The 20794-nt window shown below is 46.3% G+C and overlaps 1 protein-coding gene across 18 annotated transcripts in view; it reads left to right on the top strand.

Annotated features, from left to right (window-relative positions):
- The window catches only part of mask (multiple ankyrin repeats single KH domain), a 332919-nt gene that overhangs the window by 209990 nt on the left and 102135 nt on the right, over window positions 1-20794 (top strand). For all 18 annotated transcript variants that reach the window (XM_070528438.1, XM_070528443.1, XM_070528429.1 and 15 more), the window contains 2 exons: window positions 3964-4576; window positions 19703-20089. In XM_070528438.1, coding sequence (XP_070384539.1) covers window positions 3964-4576; window positions 19703-20089 — 1000 coding nt within the window. The remainder of the gene's footprint in view (window positions 1-3963; window positions 4577-19702; window positions 20090-20794) is intronic.

The following is a 20794-nucleotide window of genomic DNA, read 5'->3' as shown; positions in this document are numbered from 1 at the left end:
GCTACCAGCTCTGGCATAATAATTTGATGTTTCCTTTAATTAATAATAGTAGAGAATGCTATTCTATGCATCTAGATTCATAGGTACCCAAGTTACTGATAGCTAGCAAGATTCTTAAGTAATGTGATTAGCCTCATGAGCATGTGGAGGCACGATTGTTTATTGCACAAAATTTGAAGGCATAAATGTTTGTGTTAAATTTTCTGATATTCATTTTTTTTTCTGCTTTGATTCGAAATCTATTCGGTATTCACACACCCTTGAAAATACTTTCTTACAGCTAGGGCTGCACTTGTCATCTCATTCCCACCAATGCCGGAGTATAATCGCTATCGCACTCACTTATCACTGTTTCCAGCATATTTCTTGAGCACAACTACATCCTCGATGCAGATCTGAAATTTCTGCTGAAAATGTTTGACAACGCTTCCCGCGTTATCTTTTTCTGATTGGACACTCTGATGAGTGATCATTCCATTGCACTAAAAAACAGTACGATAAAGATTGTCAGTCTCCTTAATTGTGATGAAACGTGATGCTATTTGATGAGCTGGCGTAGAAATCCAGCCTCCACATTTTACTGCGGCAGCCCCTTGCCTGCAGTGGTTTTCATCATTGGGAACCTATGAAAACTTGAACCCCCTTTCTTCGGCGCAACTACGACACGGCTCATTATTAGCGTACTATGCTTGCTTCCTTGCAACACTACTAACCTTACATGCACCCGTAAAAATTTCATGGCAACTAAGGCACTGGATGAGGTAGGCATAGCCGCCAAAAAGCATTGGTGTCGTAGCACTCGGTGACACCTGAGGTTATGTTGGCAAGCCAGGGTGGCTGAAGGGACATGATAGCTTCACTTACAGCGATTACCACAGTGTCTTATCCAGGAGTTTTCTTTCAGCTTTCCATTTGCTGTACGGCCACTGCGATGAGGACTTCACTGGCACGGCATCAAACTGTAAAAGTGGTTTTAGCTCTAAAGTCAAACAAAACGTGAAAAAGAATCGGTCAGTGGCTGTACTTTCCTTAAAAGCTTTAATTTCAGTGTAGCGAACTTTTGATATGACATAGTAACATGCTGATTTTACCAAATGTGTTATATCGGGGTTTAATTCTGTCACATTATGGCTATTATGGAAGAATCAGGAAGGCATTAATCTTCATACCAATTTTCATCGACATGCATCAAAAAACGAAAAATTTGCTCTGAAAGCCTTGTTCCGGTCTCGCAGGTAAAGAAACAAATGTTCTACAATTGGAACACTTACTTACAACATAATGCATATGCATGGTGGCTCGGCTTGTTCCATGATTTGGATGTGTTCAGTGACTACTGGATCAACTATGCTTTGCTACTTAGTTTCGAGAAGGTGCTGCAATAACCAGCAAGTCTCTTTGATATATCATTTCAGACTGCCCAGGACTGCATACACCAATGCTTATTGGCTGAAACCAGTACCTTGGGCGATCCTGGGTAGCCTGGGATGACATAAGGAAGAGACCCATTGCTGAATCGTCTATTCTCATGCTGTCCGGTACAACATTATTCGGTTCTTTGTGTTGGCCGCCATTGCACAAGAAGCATGAGCCCCACACTCGGCTAGCACGCAAGGAAAATGAACCTCTACTGAGAACAGTTAGCATGAGTGGAAATAGCAGGTTGGCCATGCTGCTAAGTTCAGAGTTGGGGTGCCTTAGCCCTCGCAGGTGTCGTAGCCACCTTTTATGCCACCTCCGTCTGCTGATGTGTTGCAAAAGCCTGCCACCAGTCTCTGAGGTACGCACAGTCCAATGTTATGGAGTTCAATATATCCACTTCATGGCCGACCAGGTTCAATGTGTGAAGTTTAAAATTAATGTAATTATATTGGTGGTTCAGTGACTGTTAAGCGATAAGGAATAATTAGATTTAGCCGTGTTCAGTTTAATGAGGTTCGACTGTACTGCCTTTAGGCCAAGTGAAGCCACTGAATACACCCCTTATGCCTAATTTACATTTGGGAAGCAGCAAGTGGGGGCGGGAAGGCCAAAGCAGGCGGAAAATCTTTTCCGCGCATGTTTAGGATGTTCACATTTGTTTCGCTACCGCTGCCGCTTTCGTCCACATCCATCTAGTTTGCATAGATGGATGTGGACATGCGTCCACATGATAACGCTCATCATTGGACAATTTCAAGCGGTATGTTCGTTCATTCACCCGTCCGACATTAAAAGCGATCATTTTGCACAACTTCGCATATAGTCTGCAACTTTCATCTTCCATGGAAGAGAAAGGAGGAATATTTTTTATACTTCTAGCTAGTTGTTTCCTAGAAATTGACAATAAACAATGGGAGAAGAGTACAACTTGGAAGCGGTGGCGTTGGTGGGTTCAACCAGATTTGCAAAAATGCTAGAAGTTTGGCCACGCGAGCACTTTGTTGCCACACCTCCGGTCCCGCTACGTTGAATAATATCGCGAGTAAGTAATGCTGACAAACGTGTCCTTGTAAAACCAGTGACTTGTCGTAGAGCGCAGGGTGGTTCTTGGTTCCATCCAGCAGCATCACAGCGGACAGTGTTGATGCCATGTTTAATTTTACGATCGGATATTTACATGCTATTTCAGCTTCCGGTCAAGCAGACCGTGGCAAAAAAAAAAAAAAATTTTGTCTGAGACCGATCGTGCTTGCTGCTTGGTTTTCCGCCTATGTGGGCGGATTTTTAAATGTTTTTGCCCCTTCCACTTGCTTTGAGACAAAGTGTGAACGTAGCCTTTGTCTAGGGCAGGAGTCTCAAACGTGCGTAGAGCATTGTGCCTGAAACTGGTAAATAAGATCACGCTCGGGAGTGCTACATCAGTCACGTATTAAGATCCCTGGCTTCTTGAATCATTTAAGTATTGATATAAGGAAATAAAAAGTGCTCGGTACGTAGCTTAAGATCAGCTTATGGCAACATGTAAACATGTGGCTGACAGTACCGTCTACACCACATGCTGATAATTGCCACTGTCACTGTATAGGGGGTGAATGTGCTGCAAAAACTCTGTGCTTGGACTGCAGACTGCTTTCAGTTTTGATTTCACCACCTGCACTGCTACTGCCCTTTAAGCAAGAAGTTTCATATTGTTGATCATTTCTCTTTTCTGCCTAAAATTAGATGACAAAAAACAGCAATCAGCATTAGTCTGCTATAACTGTGATTACTATCAAACATTCAAGAAATAGTGGACTGGAAACTTTCTGCCAGAAAACATTTTCCCCCCTGTTTTGTGTTGATACATTGAACTAACAATATACGAAGTAATAATATTTTTATTTGTGCAGGTTCTCAATAAAACTAGTAGCACACATTAATTTATGGAGTCGGCAGCGCTTGCACATCCTCATGGGAGCAACACCAGTTCTGAAAGAGCACCAGCAAAGTGAGCAATAGGAATTGCGCCACATGTCTTATTTATTTAAAAAGGTTCTCTAACAGTCCTGAAAGCTAACATCTGGAGCACGCAAGAGAGAATGAAGATGAAAGAAGAAAAATCTTCCTTCATTGAAATGTCAGGCCACCTTGTAACGCTAGTAGATACAGGTAACGACTGGTGACCAAGAGTACCAGGCAGCGCCTGTGCTTGCTTTGTCCAAGCTTCTTTCAGCAAGCATCACAGTCTCGCCTCTTGTCACGTTTGTCAGCGAGGGAAAAAAATTTTCTTTGTCAAACAAATGTGAGCAAGTTGTACAGGAGACACAAAATGAATGTAGAGCAAAGAAACGGGGCCGGTTATGGGCTTTGCTCATGTACATAGTCTTTAGAGCCTTCTCAGTTTTGTTGACTTTTTGTCATTCAGGATGTTGCAGATTATCATGCTGATTTGTCTGTTAGCCTGAAAACGATTTATTTTGTTGTTTGTTAGGGATGAAAACCCTGCATGTCGTTGTCACTATTGTGTATCAATGTCACTGTTGTGTATCAATTACACTACAGGTTGCTCTGATCGTGGTGGTGGGCCACCCAATGCACCTGGTCGACCCAAGCCTAACGGAGCAGCAGTCTCTTCCTCTTCCATGCCTAGCAAGGTTCGCTTAAAAGACACCTCTGGCGATGCACCACCCAGTGGCAGCCATGAGTTATCGAATAGCCCTTCCTCCTCACCTCCCAAGACCACTGCCCCTTTGTCTGTAGCTGTGGAGGGTAGCAGCAAAAATTCACGCAAGAAGAAACAGGCAGGAGCCTTTTCCAGCACGGAACGCCCTTCCGAGTTGACGCCACCCCGGTTGAACCACGCCGCGTCTCCATCGCCTGTGGCACCCAGCAAAAGTGGAGGCAGCAGTAAGCAGGCGAAAATTGCTCAGACAACCCATGCTCTACTGCAGCAGCCAGCATCTTCAGTGACTCGATCATCTCTGGGGTTGGGGCCACCCTCAGTAGTTCAGGCGCATCGCCAGGCAGCTATGGCAGGCAAGCAGCGAAGTAGTGAGGTCTTGGTGAACGGGCTTTCTGATGGTGAGGACTTCTCGACTGTGGTGAAGGGGACCAAGCACCGGGGACAGGGACAGGCTCACCATGCAGTCACTGATGGATCCTCCAAGACCAGCACGTAAGTAATTCCTGCAGTGGCTTTACAGGACTTGCAGGATACCATGGGCATGAGCTTGGTCAGCTGCAGGGCCATGTTGGCTGCTGCTTCATGGGAAGCAGTTCACGCCTGTTACAATGGGTCTTCCTACAACATATTTGCGGATATTAGAGACTATATTTCTTCCTTAGTTTGGTCTGCTTATAGTATTGACGAAGCACGTTCGAAAAACAATTCACAAAACGATCATATCACCGGAACTTCTTTTGCGATACTTTTGCAATACATATAAAGAATGTTAAAAAGTAGGACTTAATTCACGTAGGCTGCCAATACATTCAGTAAAGTGATAATGTATAATATTAGCAGAACTTCTAATAAAATACATATAAAGATTGTTAAAGTCTAGGAATCAGTTAACATGGACTACAAAAACACCAGCTGAAACTTGAGCTTGAAGTAGTCGAAATAAGAGCAAGAAAATGCACACTTCAATAATGTAAAGAAAACATCACTAGACAACACTGACATCAGAAGGCAATCTATTCCAATCGTGAATAGCTTTTAGTAGGGGTGTGTGAATACCGAATAGTATATTATGAATCGAATCATGGAAGAAATGCTGAGTATCGAATGAAATGTCAGAAAATTATTTCCAAGAAAATCCGGTGCTGCAAAGGGTGAGAAGTCTCTTAGCATTGCATAACAAGAATTTAGCAAGCTATTAGTAACATGGGTACATAAAAATCAAGGCATACAGCACTGTCCACTGTTATTAAAGGGGACACCAAATTAGTATGCCAGCACTGATTACAGCTCAGTTCTAGTATATGAAGGTCTGGAAAATTATTTTTTTTCTATGCTAGAATTTCTGTTGAATAGAATGAAGTGTTTTTTCCCCCTCTTTAACTAATGAATTAGTGGCTCTCTGTCGTACTGAATACCAATGAGGTTCTGTGGACCTGTGTTTTGCAGCAATTTTATTTATTGCATGGAAAGTTTTCCTTTGCAGTTTTTCTTCAATATGCTGAAGGGCTATGAACTTTACGGTAAGTGGGTTAACGTAATGCCAATCTTTGCGACAGACGAAAGGATCGTGCATCATGTGAGTCGCATTGCCGGCAGCAAAAATTAAGAGCAGGCGCCATCCGTGCTATTGCGTTGTGAGGTTCGACCAGATTTGCCACCTACCAAAGATTTTGCAGTCTACTATGCCTGTTTATCTGCCATCCGCGCCAATGCATGCAACCAGGTCATGACACTTTTGCGTCCACCATGTAAATGCAAAGCTAGTTTTGTGGCGAGTTGCTCGAAGCTACAAAAAGACTGATGTGTGTCTACGGATGGTGTCGGTAACGAGCCGCCGTTCCGTGTCTCAAATGTGGCAGTCGTGAACAACTTCGTTGCCACCCTGCGCACTAGCTTTCGTTTGCAAGGCGGTTTGGCGGCTTTCTGAGTGTCACATGGCATCTGCGAATAGATCTGCGTTGATTCGGCACAAAACTAACTTTAATCGTCTTTAGTGCCCTAAAGCAACGCCGATTAGGACTAATGGCTTAAACGAGCAGTGTGCCGTGACGAACATTCGCGACACACTGCTTACAACGGGCCGCAAAACCGTCGCAGAATGCTTGCCTGTAGTATGTCGATACGGCTGGATCATGTGGTTGATACTGAGGTCACGCATGTGGGTTAGGCTGACAGCTGTGGAAGCGGCGTGAAATTCGTCGCTGTGTATCCAACAAGATCTGCGTGCTTGACGGCGGCAATTCGGCCTTCGCTTTACGAAATACGCGCTGCTGATGTTGCCCTTCACTCTGTTTTTGTTGCCTTATCATTTCGATTGGTCCTTTCGACCTGGACAAACCTTGTGCTGATGCCGGGGAGCGCTCGCAGTAACAGTCCGCTACAGCGTCAACCGAAGCGACCCGTCAGCGGCACGCTCAGCAGTCACTGCAGTGTAAATGACATGAAACGCTCGCTTGGGCGGTACTGTGGCACTGCACGGGTCTCTACACCGAATATATTGAATATTTGAGAAATTGTACAGTAGATATCCAATTTGCTAATTGAATTATTTAGGCGTCCACTATTAGATTCGGTGATATTCTATATTCGCACACCCCTCGTTTTTTCGAAAATAGAACATGTTGAGCAAATCTGACTTGCAGGCAGGTTCCTGGGCTTAGCGAGTGGTCAACCTGTAGTGACCGATAATGGGGTTGCATTATATATATCGTATTTACTCGCATAATGATTGCGCTCGCGTAGCGATTGTACCCCTGAATTTGGTCGTCAAAATTCGATTTTTTTTTTCTTCTTTCTCGTGTAATGATTGCACCCTGAACTTGTCGTAGCGATATGTTGTGTGCCAAGTCTAGCTAATGATGATCGCGCTTACCATCTGTCGAATGCTACGTGAACGACTATTGAAGACATACCAAATGGTCTGTACGCGCCAAAAATTCTTAAGCAAATGCCCCATTTTATTCCTTTCATCACTTTCCACACTCCATGAAAAAGAAAGCTACAACCAAACTTGCCTCAGCTTTATTATTTGTAGGCTTCCTAATGGTTTTTGGTTGTGGGGTTCTCACACCCATGCTCTTGGGACAAAGGAACGACAACGCAGTAGTGCAAACAATCACAAGGGCATTTATATTGCACCTTTCATAGATCAATGCCTGCTAGCCGAGTTGCTATCCATAAAACATGCTGATGGGCGCTTGACAAATCTAGGAAATCCGACTCACCGCGACCGGATAGCGAGCGAATATGTTCGCCCCATGCTGGATCCCAACGCCTGGTCGTTTGCACGTACGGTCACGCGAACGGTGGCGCATTCGAACTAGGCCTCACGAGACGGTCTCGCAGACCATGGATCAGCGCACGCGCGGAGCGTCCGTGCCGCTTGACGACCTCAAACCAAAGAGGAAGCGTGTTCTCCCTTGCGCCCAAGTAACCCTGCCGCCGCGCAACACTCGCACCATCTCTCGTACTGCGCTTCAACCAGACGGACTGCCGCGGGCATCACGCAGGCCACGCGGCGAAGCCGCAATGCAGGAGACGAAAGCTATGCGGGAAAAGCAACATGTCAGGGGACGCGTGAGAGTCGTGCATCCCCACATGGTCAACAACAACATAAAGGGCGCCTTTCGATTCTTCTCTCCTGCACTTGTGGGCACGTAACAAATCGCGAGCGGCAACGATAGCGGTCACGTTTACACTGATACGTTGGAAATGTACCCTATTCATATGCCGACGCTTGTAAGACACTTGTAACGCAGTTAAGGTATTCGCTCACCCTTAGCAGAAACGTGCCGTATTAAGATAGCAGTGAAGACAAATGCCGCAGTTTGCGCTGCATACCTGTCGTGTGTTTCTATGTCACTGGCAGCTAAGCGCACCCATCTCTGTGTCAGTCCCCTCAAAGTGGACATGGCTACGTTATTGTCGTAAATTGCCTATATTAACGATAATATTAATTACTGATATGGAAGAAACTGTTACATTGCACGTAATATACTCATGAGAAGAAAAATAATTGCGTTTGGCGTGTTCGGCTTGCTCTGCCGGCCGCCATGTTTGTTTTAATGTCCCGTTTTGACAGCGGCAGATCCCTGCTTGTCATTCCGCAGCAAACGCGGGTTGAAAAAAGAAAATGTATTTTTAGTGGGAAATTTAACCCGCGTAATGATCGCTCCCCTGAATTTGCGTCAAATTTTTGGACAAAAAAGTGCGATCATTGTGCGAGTAAATACGGTATCTCTCCCTTTGTATACCTACTGTGCTGTGATATATATATATATATATATATATATATATATATAAATTATTTATTTATTTCGAAAATGACATACAAATACGAGCCTGCCCAAGCCAACAATGGGCTTGGGCAGGTTACCGCACCGATCTTGTGAAAAAGTTTCAAATGGAGTCCTTTTTCTTCGACTCTCAAAAGTCTCCAACTTTAGTTCAGCGTCAGCAATTGCGATGGCAATTAAATGCAGTGACAGCGCCAGGCACTCGGCACTGGTTATCTCCAATTCTCAAGCAGCACGCAGAATGTACATGCAAGGCAGATTGCCACGAATCGTGCTGAGAATCTTAGACGATGCACTCCAAGAAGAACATGCAATCATATGGTGTCCAGGACACGAGGGCATCCCAAGCAATGAGAGGGCACACTCCCTAACTCGAGAACTCGCAAACCGAATGGGGAACCACAGCCCTTTCCAAGATAGTCCACTTAAAGCCTGAGACATCCTCGAACACGAGCATTGCACGAGAAAGTGCCTTGCCCCCCCGCATCGGCAACTGGAGGTACTAGAAGCCCACACATACAGAAGAATACAGACACACACCTATCCCCACTTGGGAAGAGCACACCACATGAATCCCACACTACATGCCGGCACTTGTCCATGGTGCGGTGCGTGGCCGTCACTACCATGTGACATGGGAATGTACAAAAAGACCAGGAGAAGCTAACTCGTCTGAGATGCTTACCTACAATAGGGAGCCGTGGGAGATCCTCCTCGCCTGGCCGGGGCCGGGGACCGAAAGGGGCCTCTTGGACCAGGTGGAGAGAGTAGCCAGGATCATTGGTGTCCTGAAATAGGGACCCACCCAACCACTTCCCTCCCACTCTACCTTTTCCTTATTCCCTCTGAATAATTAATAAAGTTTTTCCTCCTCCCCTTTCTCTTAAAATTTGTCGCACTAAAATTTACGCCATATTAGAAGATAACTGAGCAGCTAAATTCTGTATTTTCTCAAGCTTCTCTGTGTCATGGGCTGTGGGGGGCCCCGTAATACACACGCATATTCAACAATTGATCTATCAAATGGTTTATAAAGTAACTCTCGTGTAGGTTGGCTTAATAATTGAGAGTTACGTCTGAGAAAATGCAACATTTTAATTGGTTTAGCCCGCAAGGGCACCTTGAGACTCAAGGTGATGGTGCTTGGCGCCACCACGGACCCTTAGCCCCCATACCGAAGCTGTAATCCACACCGTGGCGACAGGTTGTAAGGTGAAGGGTAGAAACCATGAACGGTGCCGGTCGGAGCCATGGTCAAGCCCCGGCCGACGGGCTTGACCATGCTCCCCCACCTGGGTTTACCAGGTGGGGGACTCCGGGACCTTCTTGTGTCTATAAGGGTGAGACACAGGTGACGCAATAGGAACCCTTAATCCATACATGCCGCATGGATTCTCAATTTCCCCCTCTAAAAAAAAACGATCGGAACCGGAAATGGTACCGCACCGAAGGAATCAAAGTTACAGCTCAGAAATGTGCTGAAAATTTTCCACAGTTCCTGGTAGTTCACGCTGTTGAGCAAAACGCTCCAGTGGCCACTCTATCAGTGTTTGTAATACAGAAATGGCTAGTAGCTAACATAGGCGAAGAATATGAAGCAAAAAAACTGTCCTCAGGAGATCTGCTTGTAGAAGTCAAATCCAAAAAGCAGAGTGATGCGCTACTCGCACAAAAGAAGCTTGCTGACCTTACCATTACTGTAACACCTCACAGAAGCCTGAACAGCGTTCAGGGAGTCATTTCTGAGCGGCTGCTAATGACAGAGAATGAAAATGAGCTACTCGAGAATTTGCGAGACCAAGGAGTAACGTCCCTTCGCAGCATAAATATAAGGCGCAACGGCGAAGAAAAAACACCTCACATCGTGCTAACATTCGGCAGCACTCGCTTGCCCGAGTCTGTCCGGGTTGCATTCATCAGGTGCCCAGTGCGCCCATACATCCCTAACCCTAGGAGATGTTTCAAATGCCAAAGGTATGGACATGGCAGCAACACATATAGAGGCAAGGAGACCTGTGCCAAATGCGCCGAAACCGAACACAATACTGACAACTGCCAAGGAAGTGAAACAAAGTGTGCAAATTGCAACGGTCCACATGCAGCGTACTCACGAACCTGTGAAGTATTCAAAAAAGAAAAACAAATAATCAATCTAAAAGTACGAGAAAACATATCTTACCCTGAGGCAAGGAAAAAGTTCACTCAAGAGACATCCAGGTCATATGTTGACGCCGTGCGCCGGGGGGCAGAGCGGCGTCTGGTGACAGTGGGCACACAGTACACCATTGTTGATGTGTGCCTGCCCCGTCCCCCACCCGAATGGCATTCCAGTGTCGGCACCATTGACATCCCGGAGGTGCACCTGACGGCGGCGTCTGGCACAACCAAAGTTAGTGGGAGTGGCGACACACCACTCCAACTTCAGGCCACTGCCCAGGCAGGGCCATCCACATCTATGACAGGTGCAGCCAAGGCTGCCATACTACCACATAAAAAAGGCTCGCTGGCCCCTGAGCCGGTAGGCCGCAGGGCTTCCCCCCATCGGGAGAAGCCACAAATTCGTACCCCCGCGGGTTCCCCGCGGAAACCCATCACCTCGCTGGAGGCGATGGATATAAGCAGTAGCCCGCCTCCGCAGCAGCGGTGGTGCAACTTCCTTGAATACAAAAAGCGAGGAAAAAGTCCAATAACGGGCCCCACAAAACCGGGAGCATAGCTTTTGAAATACATCCGTCAAAGTTATTAGATATGGCGTTCCCAATTCACTGGAACTGTCGAGGAATATTAAAAAACTACGGTGACATAAAAGATATTCTTGCTGTATATTCCCCGGTTGATTTGTGTCTCCAGGAGACAAACTTGGGATCAAAACATAAAAATATTTTAAGTAAATATAAAGTCTATCGTCACGACCGAGAGCAAGCAAATAGGCTCTCTGGAGCTACTGCCATTGTTGTTCAAGGTAGTGTGGCTACTCGCGAAGTCAAGCTTCAGACTACATTTGAAGCCGTTGCAGTATCTGTAGTACACTTTAAAACAACTACAGTATGCTCCGTATATATCCAACCACACCTGACAGTAACACTCTGACTTAGAAGACCTTTTAAAACAATTACCAGAGCCATATCTATTAGTCGGCAATTTTAATGTTCACTCCAATTTGTGGGGAAGCAAACAAACGGACACTAGAGGCCGTATTTTAGAAGACTTTATTCTCTGCAATAATATATGCCTGCTCAACAGGGGCAAACACACATACTGCTCTCTAAGCTCCGGAAAGTGGAGCTCCATAGATTTATCTCTTACATCGCCTTCTGTTTTTAATGCTTTTAAATGAGATGTCTTGGACAACTCGTATGGCGGTGATCATTTACCTGTTCTTATTAACCTAATATCATCTCCGCAAATCATTCCTACAAAACCACGACGTTGGAGGCTCCATTTGGCCGACTGGGCGCTGTTTCAAGAAAATGCGAGCTTAGAAAAAATAGATCCACATAATTTAGATATAGATGAACTTAATGAAGTTGTCACAAACTACATTATTTCTGCCGCGCTCCTGGCCATACCTCAGTCTTCCGGAGTGGTGAAACAAAACCACAAAACCTGGCATACAAAAGAATGTAGATTAGCGAAAAAGAAACAGACCGAAGCATGGGGAAACTTTCGAAGGTACCCCACGCAGAAAAATCTCATAGGCTTTAAAAAGGCAAGAGCAGAAGCCCGATATATCCGCCGTAGAACTGAAAAGACTTCGTGGCAAGATTATGTGACTTCCACAAATAGCTCAACCACATCAAAAGAAATGTAGGAGAAGGTACGAAAGCTAGATGGTAAATACTCCCCTTTCACATTTCCCCTTCTACCAGCCCCTAGTATATAGACAAACATCGAAGAACAGGCAGACATTTTAGGTGAATATTTTTCGGCAGTTACCAGCTCATCAAACTACACAGAATCATTTATGTACGAAAACACAGCCGAGAAACAAAGACTCCCTACAAGTGGATATAGAAATGAACCATATAATAAATTATTCACAGTTCAAGAAATCAACACAGTCTTGTTCGCTGGTAAACAGACTGCACCCGGCCCTGACGGAATACACTATCAAATGCTGTCCCACCTCTCTGATACCTGCCGTAGAGGCACTCTTAAGTTTCTTTAATAAGGTGTGGGTATTGGGTAAACTACCCGAAGCCTGGAAGAAGGCCATCATCATTCCATTTTTAAAGCCCGAAAAACCACCAACCTCTCCGAGTAGTTACAGGCCCATAGCGCTCACCAGCTGCCTCGCAAAATCCTTTGAAAGCATCGTGAATATGAGATTAACCTTCGTGCTAGAAGCCCGTGAGCTTCTCGGTGTCCATCAGTGCGGTTTCAAAAAGGCATGCTCCACAACAGACCACCTGGTTCACCTTGAAAATACTGTCCGTGAAGCCTTTATACACAAACAACGTCCTGCTGTTTTTTTTTCGATTTAGAGAAAGCTTATGACACAACCTGGAGGTACGGAATTCTTCACGATTTGGCTGAACTTGGCATTCGTGGCAGGATGCTGAACTGCCTAAAAGAGTTCCTGTCAAACCGTTCATTCCATGTACGCCTCGGTTCAACCATGTCGAGAATTTTCATTCAAGAAAATGGAGTGCCCCAAGGGAGTGTTTTAAGCACGACCCTCTTTGTTGTTAAAATGAACTCAATCAGTAAAATAATTCCAAGGTCAATTATGTATTCAATCTATGTCGATGATCTTCAGATAGCTTGCACATCCTCAAACATAGCAACATGCGAAAGACAAGTGTAGTTAACAATAAATAAACTTTCAACGTGGGCTGACCGAAATGGTTTCCGGTTCTCCCCACAGAAAACAGTGGCCATCCTTTTTTCACTCAAACGTGGCCTACAGACAGATCCTAGACTATACCTGAACGAAGCGGAATTGCCCGTAAAAAGTGAACAAAAATTTCTGGGCATAACTTTTGACAGAAAACTGACCTTCTTGCCACACATAAAGAACCTGAAGAAGAAAACTTCCCAATCATTAAACATATTAAAGGTGCTTTCAGATAAACGCTGGGGGGCTGATAGGACCTGCCTTTTACACATCTACCGCAGTATAGTTCGCTCTTGCCTCGATTACGGGTGCATAGTATGCAACTCAGCTCGGCCGTCCTACCTGAAGCAGTTAGATCCAGTTCATAACTCAGGTCTGCGCCTTGCAAGTGGGGCATACAGGACATCACCCATAAACAGCCTATATGTCGAATGTAACGAACCAGCCCTTCCAGATAGAAGAGCCATGCTCACATGTGCATATGTCCTAAAAACCCGTTCACTACCAAAACATCTCTGCTACTCCATAGTTACGAAGTGCCCATCTAAGCAGCTCTTTAAGAACAAACCGAATGCGACGAGACCCCTTATTCTCCGATTTGAAGAATTTTGCCAGGAATTAGGTATTCTAGACACACTGCCTGATGTTGCCCAGAGACCCAAACCACTGCCACCTTGGCACACCTTTCCCAGTGTAGGTGACTACACACTGATACAATTTCATGAAAAGCAAACTCCACGTGAACATATAATAGAGGAATTTTTGGTGCTAGACAACAAGTACAAAGAACACACAGCATTTTATACTGACGGTTCTAAAACATCCTTTACGTCGGAAATGCATTAGTGCAAGATAAATGAGAAAAGGTAGTCAGGTTGCCTCAGTGTGCGTCAATTTTCTCAGCCGAATGTCATGCCATTTCAGTGGCTGTATCAAAAATAGTCGAGATGAACATTCAAAACAGCATTATCTACACGGACTTGCTAAGTGCAATTACAGCACTGAAAGCCAAAAACGTAAGGGAACCTTTAATAGGAAATATAATCCATAACATAATAACTGCTCAAACACAAGGACACAAATTTAAGCTTTGTTGGATATTAAGCCATCAAGGAATTAGAGAGAGAGAGAGAATCAGCTTTTGTGCTGAGCCCTTAGTGACGGTTGGTGCGCACTGGCACCAGATGGGGTGGAACCTTCTACTCAGGTCCCATATGCGTCCAGCAGTTCCTGGCCCCTAGCCGCCAGCGCGAGCTGGGTCGGTAGGTCGGGGCTGGACAAGAAGGTCTCCCATCGCTCGGGGGGGTTGGGGCTGGGGCTGGGGAGGGTGGGGGGTAGGGATGGTGGGGGGTTCTTGAGCTTGGTGCACTCTGCAAGGATGTGTGCTAGAGTGCCTTTTGACCGTTTGCAAAAAGGACATGAAGTGTCATGCTCTGTTGGGAACATCTTATGCAAGAGCACGGGATGCGCTAGCGACTCCGCTTGCACGTGTCGCACGATCATTTGCTGCATTCGGTTGAGTTGCAGATGCGGACGGGGAAGCCTACATCTGCCGCTTCTGTACATTTGCGTGATATCTTTAGACAGTTTTAGTATAGCGTACGCTATTCCATTGCGTACGCTAAAAAATAGCGGGTCGTCACTGCGCATGCGCTGAACGCTAAACGAAATAGCGGGTATAGCGGGCGTACGCAACGCAAACGAGTTAGCGTTAGCGTTTTTGCGGGGTTGGCGGAGTTTGCGGGAAACATGGCGGCGATCCCGGCTGCCCGCTTCGAATTGAATTTGGCGTTGCTTTTGTAAAATGCACTTCGTTTGTAGCAAATGACTGTGTAAACGGCTTTCGCTTAGTCTCAGGCCGCTTCGACGACACAGTATTATAGATAACTTTGTGGTGTTTTCGAGATCGCTTCTCGTTTCGAACGAGCCGAAGCCTAACGAAAGAAACGTTTGAGATGTTAGCGCCACCTATCGCTACAGGTGCGAAATAGCCGCAACGACGGAATATGGCCTCAGAGATCCGAAGATATCGTTGGCCAACTAAAATTGTAGAAAACGTGCGCCGCTTAGCGTACGCTATTTTATAGCGTATAGCGTACGCTATAGTTGCGTACGCTAAACTAAAACTGTCTTTTGTAGCTTGTCACGGGGTGCGGTAGCTCTGGCTCATCCTCGGCCCGGATTGACAGTTCTCGGGCACAGGGGTCGGCGAGTGCGTTGCCTTCCACTTGCGAGTGAGCCGGGACCCACACGAGCTCAACGGCCCGTCCTGGTGATTTGCATTTTTTGAAGATCGCTAGTGCCGCGGGAGAGATGTTCCCCTTGCGGTAGCTTGCGTAGGCAGTCTGGGAGTCTGTGACCACGGTCCTTGCTCCCGGTTGTGCGAGTGCGAGGGCCACGGCCACTTATGCTTCGGCTGTATTCGTCGTCCGTATCGACGCGCCTGTGACGGAATTAGAGAGATACGCCCGGATGGTGGTGACGACGGCCGTTGCTCTGGTTCCGTGCTTAGGAAGCGAGGCGTCCGCGTAGACGACCTAGGGGTCCTCTTCCAGCTGTCGAGCCAGTGCCTTGGCCTGCGCAGAGCGTCTCTCGTTGTTCCTCCCCGGCTGCATGTTCCGGGGGAGGGGCTTGGTCTTAATAATGTCCCTCCACGTTGTGGGGAGCGGCTCTGCTGTCGGTAGCTGTTCAATTTGCCATCCTATCTTGCGTAGGACGGCCCGACCGTGCTCTGTCCGGCTCAGCCTTATCCTCTGGTGGGATAGGTGTGCTTCCACCAGCTCTTCCACCGTGTTGTGGGCACCCATTTCCAGCAGTTTCTGCGTTGACGAGTAGACTGGGATGCCCATGGCGAGTTTGACTGCTTTCCTTATCGTCGTGTTCAGCGCCTCGCGGTTCACCTTCGCAAGCTGGAGGTACGGGGCGGAGTACGTTACGCGTGACACAACGAATGCCTGCACCAGGCGCAGTGCGTCTTCTTCTTTGATTCCTCTGTTTCGGTTGGTGACTCTCCGGATCATGCTCAGGATTTGCTCGGATGTGGTCTTGATTTTGTTGATGGCTGCGTGCGCCTTGCTGTCGCTGCACAACAGCAGGCCCAGTATCCGGATTAGCTGCGTTGGTTTGATCTCTGTGCCGTCGATGGTGATGATTATGTTCGGCGGCGGCTCTTTCTTTGGTTTTCTGGGCTGTACCATGAGCAGCTCCGATTTCTGTGGAGCGCAGCTCAGGCCACAGGTCCTGGCATACTCGTGGATGGTCGTTCCCGCTCTCTGCAGGGCTTGCTCCGCCCAGGCATCGGACCCCGCGCGGTTCGTCCACACCGTTATATCGTCGGCATAGAACGCGTGGTCCACGCCCTCGATCTGATTGAGTAGTTTGGGCAGGGGCAGGAGTGCTAGGTTGAAAAGCAGAGGCGAAAGGACAGACCCCTGTGGGGTACTCCTTTCTCCGAGCTCCACAAGCTCTGACCGTTCATTTCCTATGCGAATAGTTGCTGTTCTATTGGTTAGGAAATCTTTAATATAGCCGTAGGTCTGGCGGCCACACCCCGTCTTGCGGCCACACCCTGTCTTGCGCAGGTTCTCGAGCACGCTGGCGTGGGACAGGAATTAGAGGCAATGAGAGAGCTGACGCGTGCGCCGTTCAAGCCTGCCATAAGGATGTCAGTACTGTAAATGTATACCCTATGCAGATTGCATGACGTTAGTAAAAAACAAGCTTAAAGAAAAATGGCAGCGTACATGGAATAGCGAAGAAAATAACAAACTACATTTAGTAAAACCTATTCTACGAGAATGGAGATCATGCAGGCATCAGGAACGTTTTATAGAAGTAATTTTATGCCACCTGCGCATCGGACACACACACCTAAAACATAACTTTCTACAGACAAAACAAGACAAACCCTTATGTGAGAAATGTGGAGGTGAACTCACTGTAAATCACATTTTATTCTCGTGCACACAACTCGAACGGCTAAGGAAAAAATATTTTACTGTATTTTACAATGAACGCATTCCCTTCCATCCCAGTCTGCTTTTAGGAGATAACCCACTAGTAGAAACTTCATCTGTTTTTAGTTTTTTGAAAGACGCAGCGATCCTAAACGAAATATAATATATCGCAGAACTACTAATTATAAAAATTATTACCCAGTTGTTTCACGCATCTTATGATGCACCTCACCCATTTTTCTCAGCCCTGAGAAGAAGGCTGAGGTCTTCATTTGGTTAGTTGGGCTCCTCAGAGTCCTTGTCCTGACAAGGACCTTCGCTGAGGATACCCAATTTTTGAAATAAATTATACCATGTGTTTGGCGCATGATAGCCTGAGTTGCTTATGCGCCATAAAACCCAATACAATACAATTGGTTTAGCTGCGACTTTGTCAACTTGTCGCTGCCATGATAATTCGGCCGTATATTTCTAAATATTTAAGCTCTGACTTTAGTTATTAGGTCATTGTTAACACTGTAGGAAGAATTGAAAGGGTTCTTTTTGTGAGTAAGCATCATATAAACTGTTTGTTTGATTTAATTGTATATGCCATTGATTACACATTGATTGATTGACTTGATCGAGGTCCTTCTGAAGGATTTCAGCATCATCCATTTTAGTAATCTTTCTGTGCAAAATGCAGTCATCGTTATATGAACAAGAGGGGCCCCAGAACGGAACACTGAGGCACCGCAGAGGTAACTTTCTGGAAAAAGGACTGAACCCCATTTATAACCACTGTCGTCATAATGTAAGGTAGTCTGTGACCCAAGAGGCAATCTGAGGAGGAACATTGTACATTATCATTTTTTCTGTGAGTAAAGAATGCGGTACCGCATCAAAAGTCTTTCTGAAGTCCAGAAAGATGCATGTAAGGTAGTCTGTGACCCAAGAGACAATCTGAGGAGGAACAGTGTACATTAGAGAGTTTTAGTTTAGGGGACGCAAGGCGTTGGGGCCCCTAGCGCTTGGGTGCGTTTGCGTTTGCGTACGCAAGCAGAAACTCGTTATAGGTTAGCGGCCCCAAACGCAAGACGCAGTGAGGTCGCATGCGCTCGCAGCCCCATCAATGTCTGATCTTTGCTGCGTTATTATTTTTTAAAACATGAAATCAAGCATATGACGTAAAGCCCATAAGACTATTTTTATTGAAAGCAGTTAATAGAGAGGTTTAGTGTGTCCGGTATTCGGGTAAACGCAGGCCTGGGGCGTTGGGGCAGAGCCATGAACGAGAGCGTCCTGCATGGTGCAGCCACCTGGTGGCGCAAAGCTCAAATAGACAAAAACAGCTAATATTGCAGTAAGCAAGTGTATTTCACTTTGCTGCGGGTATATTTTTTTGGCAGCAACACAACTACGCCAGTGCCGAAAATATACACCAGCAGCGAAGTAGAATAGACTTAGTTACAGCAATATTAGCTACTTTTGTCTGTTTGAGCTTTGCGCCGCCAGGTGGATGCACCATGCAGGACGTTCCTGTTTATGGCTCCGCCCCAACTGCGCTTATCCGAATACCGGACACCCGCCGTGATTGCTCAGTGGCTATGGTGTTAGGCTGCTGAGCACGAGGTCGCAGAATGGAATCCCGGCCACGGCGGCCGCATTTTGATGGGGGCGAAATGCGAAAACACCCATGTGCTTAGATTTAGGTGCACGTTAAAGAACCCCAGGTGGTCGAAATTTCCGGAGTCCTCCACTACGGCGTGCCTCATAATCAGAAAGTGGTTTTGGCACGTAAAACCCCATAATTTAATTTTTTTAATACCAGGCACGCTAAACCTCTTTAATATATATAAAAACGACGTCTGTCGACACTTGGCGAAAGATTTATTAGATTATCTACCCGCTAGCTACTCGTAAGTTCTCCTACACCGCGAGAGTCACGTGGGTTAGGGGCAGCGATGTTTTTGGCCAGTTAAACAACCCAAGGACGCAAGTAGACGTAGCGGTCTGCGCATGCGCAGTACCGTCGCCCCTAGTTCTTGCGTACGCAAGCCGCTTGCGTCCCCTAAACTAAAACTCTCTATTATCATTTTTTCTGTGAGTAAAGAATGCAGTACCGCATCAAAACTCTTTCTGAAGTCCAGAAAGATGCATTCAATAGAAAGTCATTTATCTAAAGCGGAAGCGAGTTCATGCATGAATTCAGTTAACTGTGTGATACAGGAAAAGCCCTTCCGAAATCCGTGCTAGCAAGGCAATGCTGGTGGATGTACACAGTGTCTTCCTTCTAACAGTTCACTGTTGCTGATGTAAACACCAGCTCTTGAACTATAGGCTACACATCTGCTTTAGTGTAAAAAGGGCAGGCTTATTTCACATTTTCTTATGCCTTTGCAACAGAATGGCTGGGCCAGAAACCTTGAAGCATAAATAAAAAATGAGTAGGACATTCTTATTGCACCAGTTTACTCCCTGCTCCTCTGGTTGACTGGAACACACTTTTTGGCAGGCTTTTGACCCTTCATGGTGCACGGATTCCCTGCAGGCTAGGTGAGCTCGCCCTGGATGTAATGGACTCATGTGGTGGGCCCCGCAGTCCTGGTGGGGCGGGCCGACCCTCCCCCGGCGTGGCTTCCTCACCCAAGAAAAGTGGCTCAGCCAGCAGCACCAGCCTGAACACATCGTCTTCCGCCATCACGCCTGTGTCTTCAGGTGCCAGTTTGACATCGAGCTCCTCCAAGAGTCACCATCGGGGTGAGGAAGGTTGGAAGGAAGTGGTACGCCGTTCCAAGAAGGTGACGGTGCCCTCAACGGCTATAAGCAGGGTGATTGGGCGCTGTGGCTGCAACATTAACGCCATCCGTGAGGCCTCAGGAGCCCACATCGAAGTGGAGAAGCACAAGGGCCAGGGAGAGCGCACCATCTTGATCCGGTGAGTGCTTCCATCCTCTTTTTGTTGTATTTTTGCTGAAATAGAGTTTCAAATTTGTAGGGTCCTTCCTTGGTTACAGTTCCTTATGGGGGGTACATTGGTGTGCTGATTGGTGGTGTACATTGGTGGCCCATTGGCTCTGGCTCTGGACAAACTCTATCATGAACCTGTAGTTCAAGTGACTGTGAAGGTTTGCGTTTTACTCAAGCGGGCGTGTGCTTTCCCCAGGTTGAGACTTTGTGCCACACTAGAGGCATGATTTGTTGCTTGAGTAAATTTGACCAAATCCATCATCGAGGTTTTTTTGTTTTCAGTGTATTAGACGAGGATGAGAAAGTGGACACACATAGCACTAATGTCTAGTCTGCTGAAAAATACCTTAATAATGCAGTACCGACTAGCCGAACGATTAATCTTGTTGAATGCCTAATCCAGCTGGTTTAAAACTATCCCTTCCTTTGGGATGGCTATGACATTATCTCGCTTGGTATCACCTAAGCCAATTTCAGTCGGAGTATTTGCTTGCCACTCAGAGATACTCATTTGTAGTTTTAATCCATGTGCTTTGCCTTTTAGCATGTGCTATCACACACACTGCTCCAACACACATCTTGGAGAAATGTCAAAGTACCTATCAACTCATAAATGTATGGACGTCTGAAATATGCCATGCAAACGTGACTGAAATTTCCATGATATTTGTGG

Source organism: Dermacentor albipictus, unplaced genomic scaffold, assembly GCF_038994185.2.
Source record: "Dermacentor albipictus isolate Rhodes 1998 colony unplaced genomic scaffold, USDA_Dalb.pri_finalv2 scaffold_11, whole genome shotgun sequence".
NCBI classification, from domain to species: Eukaryota; Metazoa; Arthropoda; class Arachnida; order Ixodida; family Ixodidae; genus Dermacentor; species Dermacentor albipictus.
This window is presented reverse-complemented; position numbering and strand designations above follow the sequence as displayed.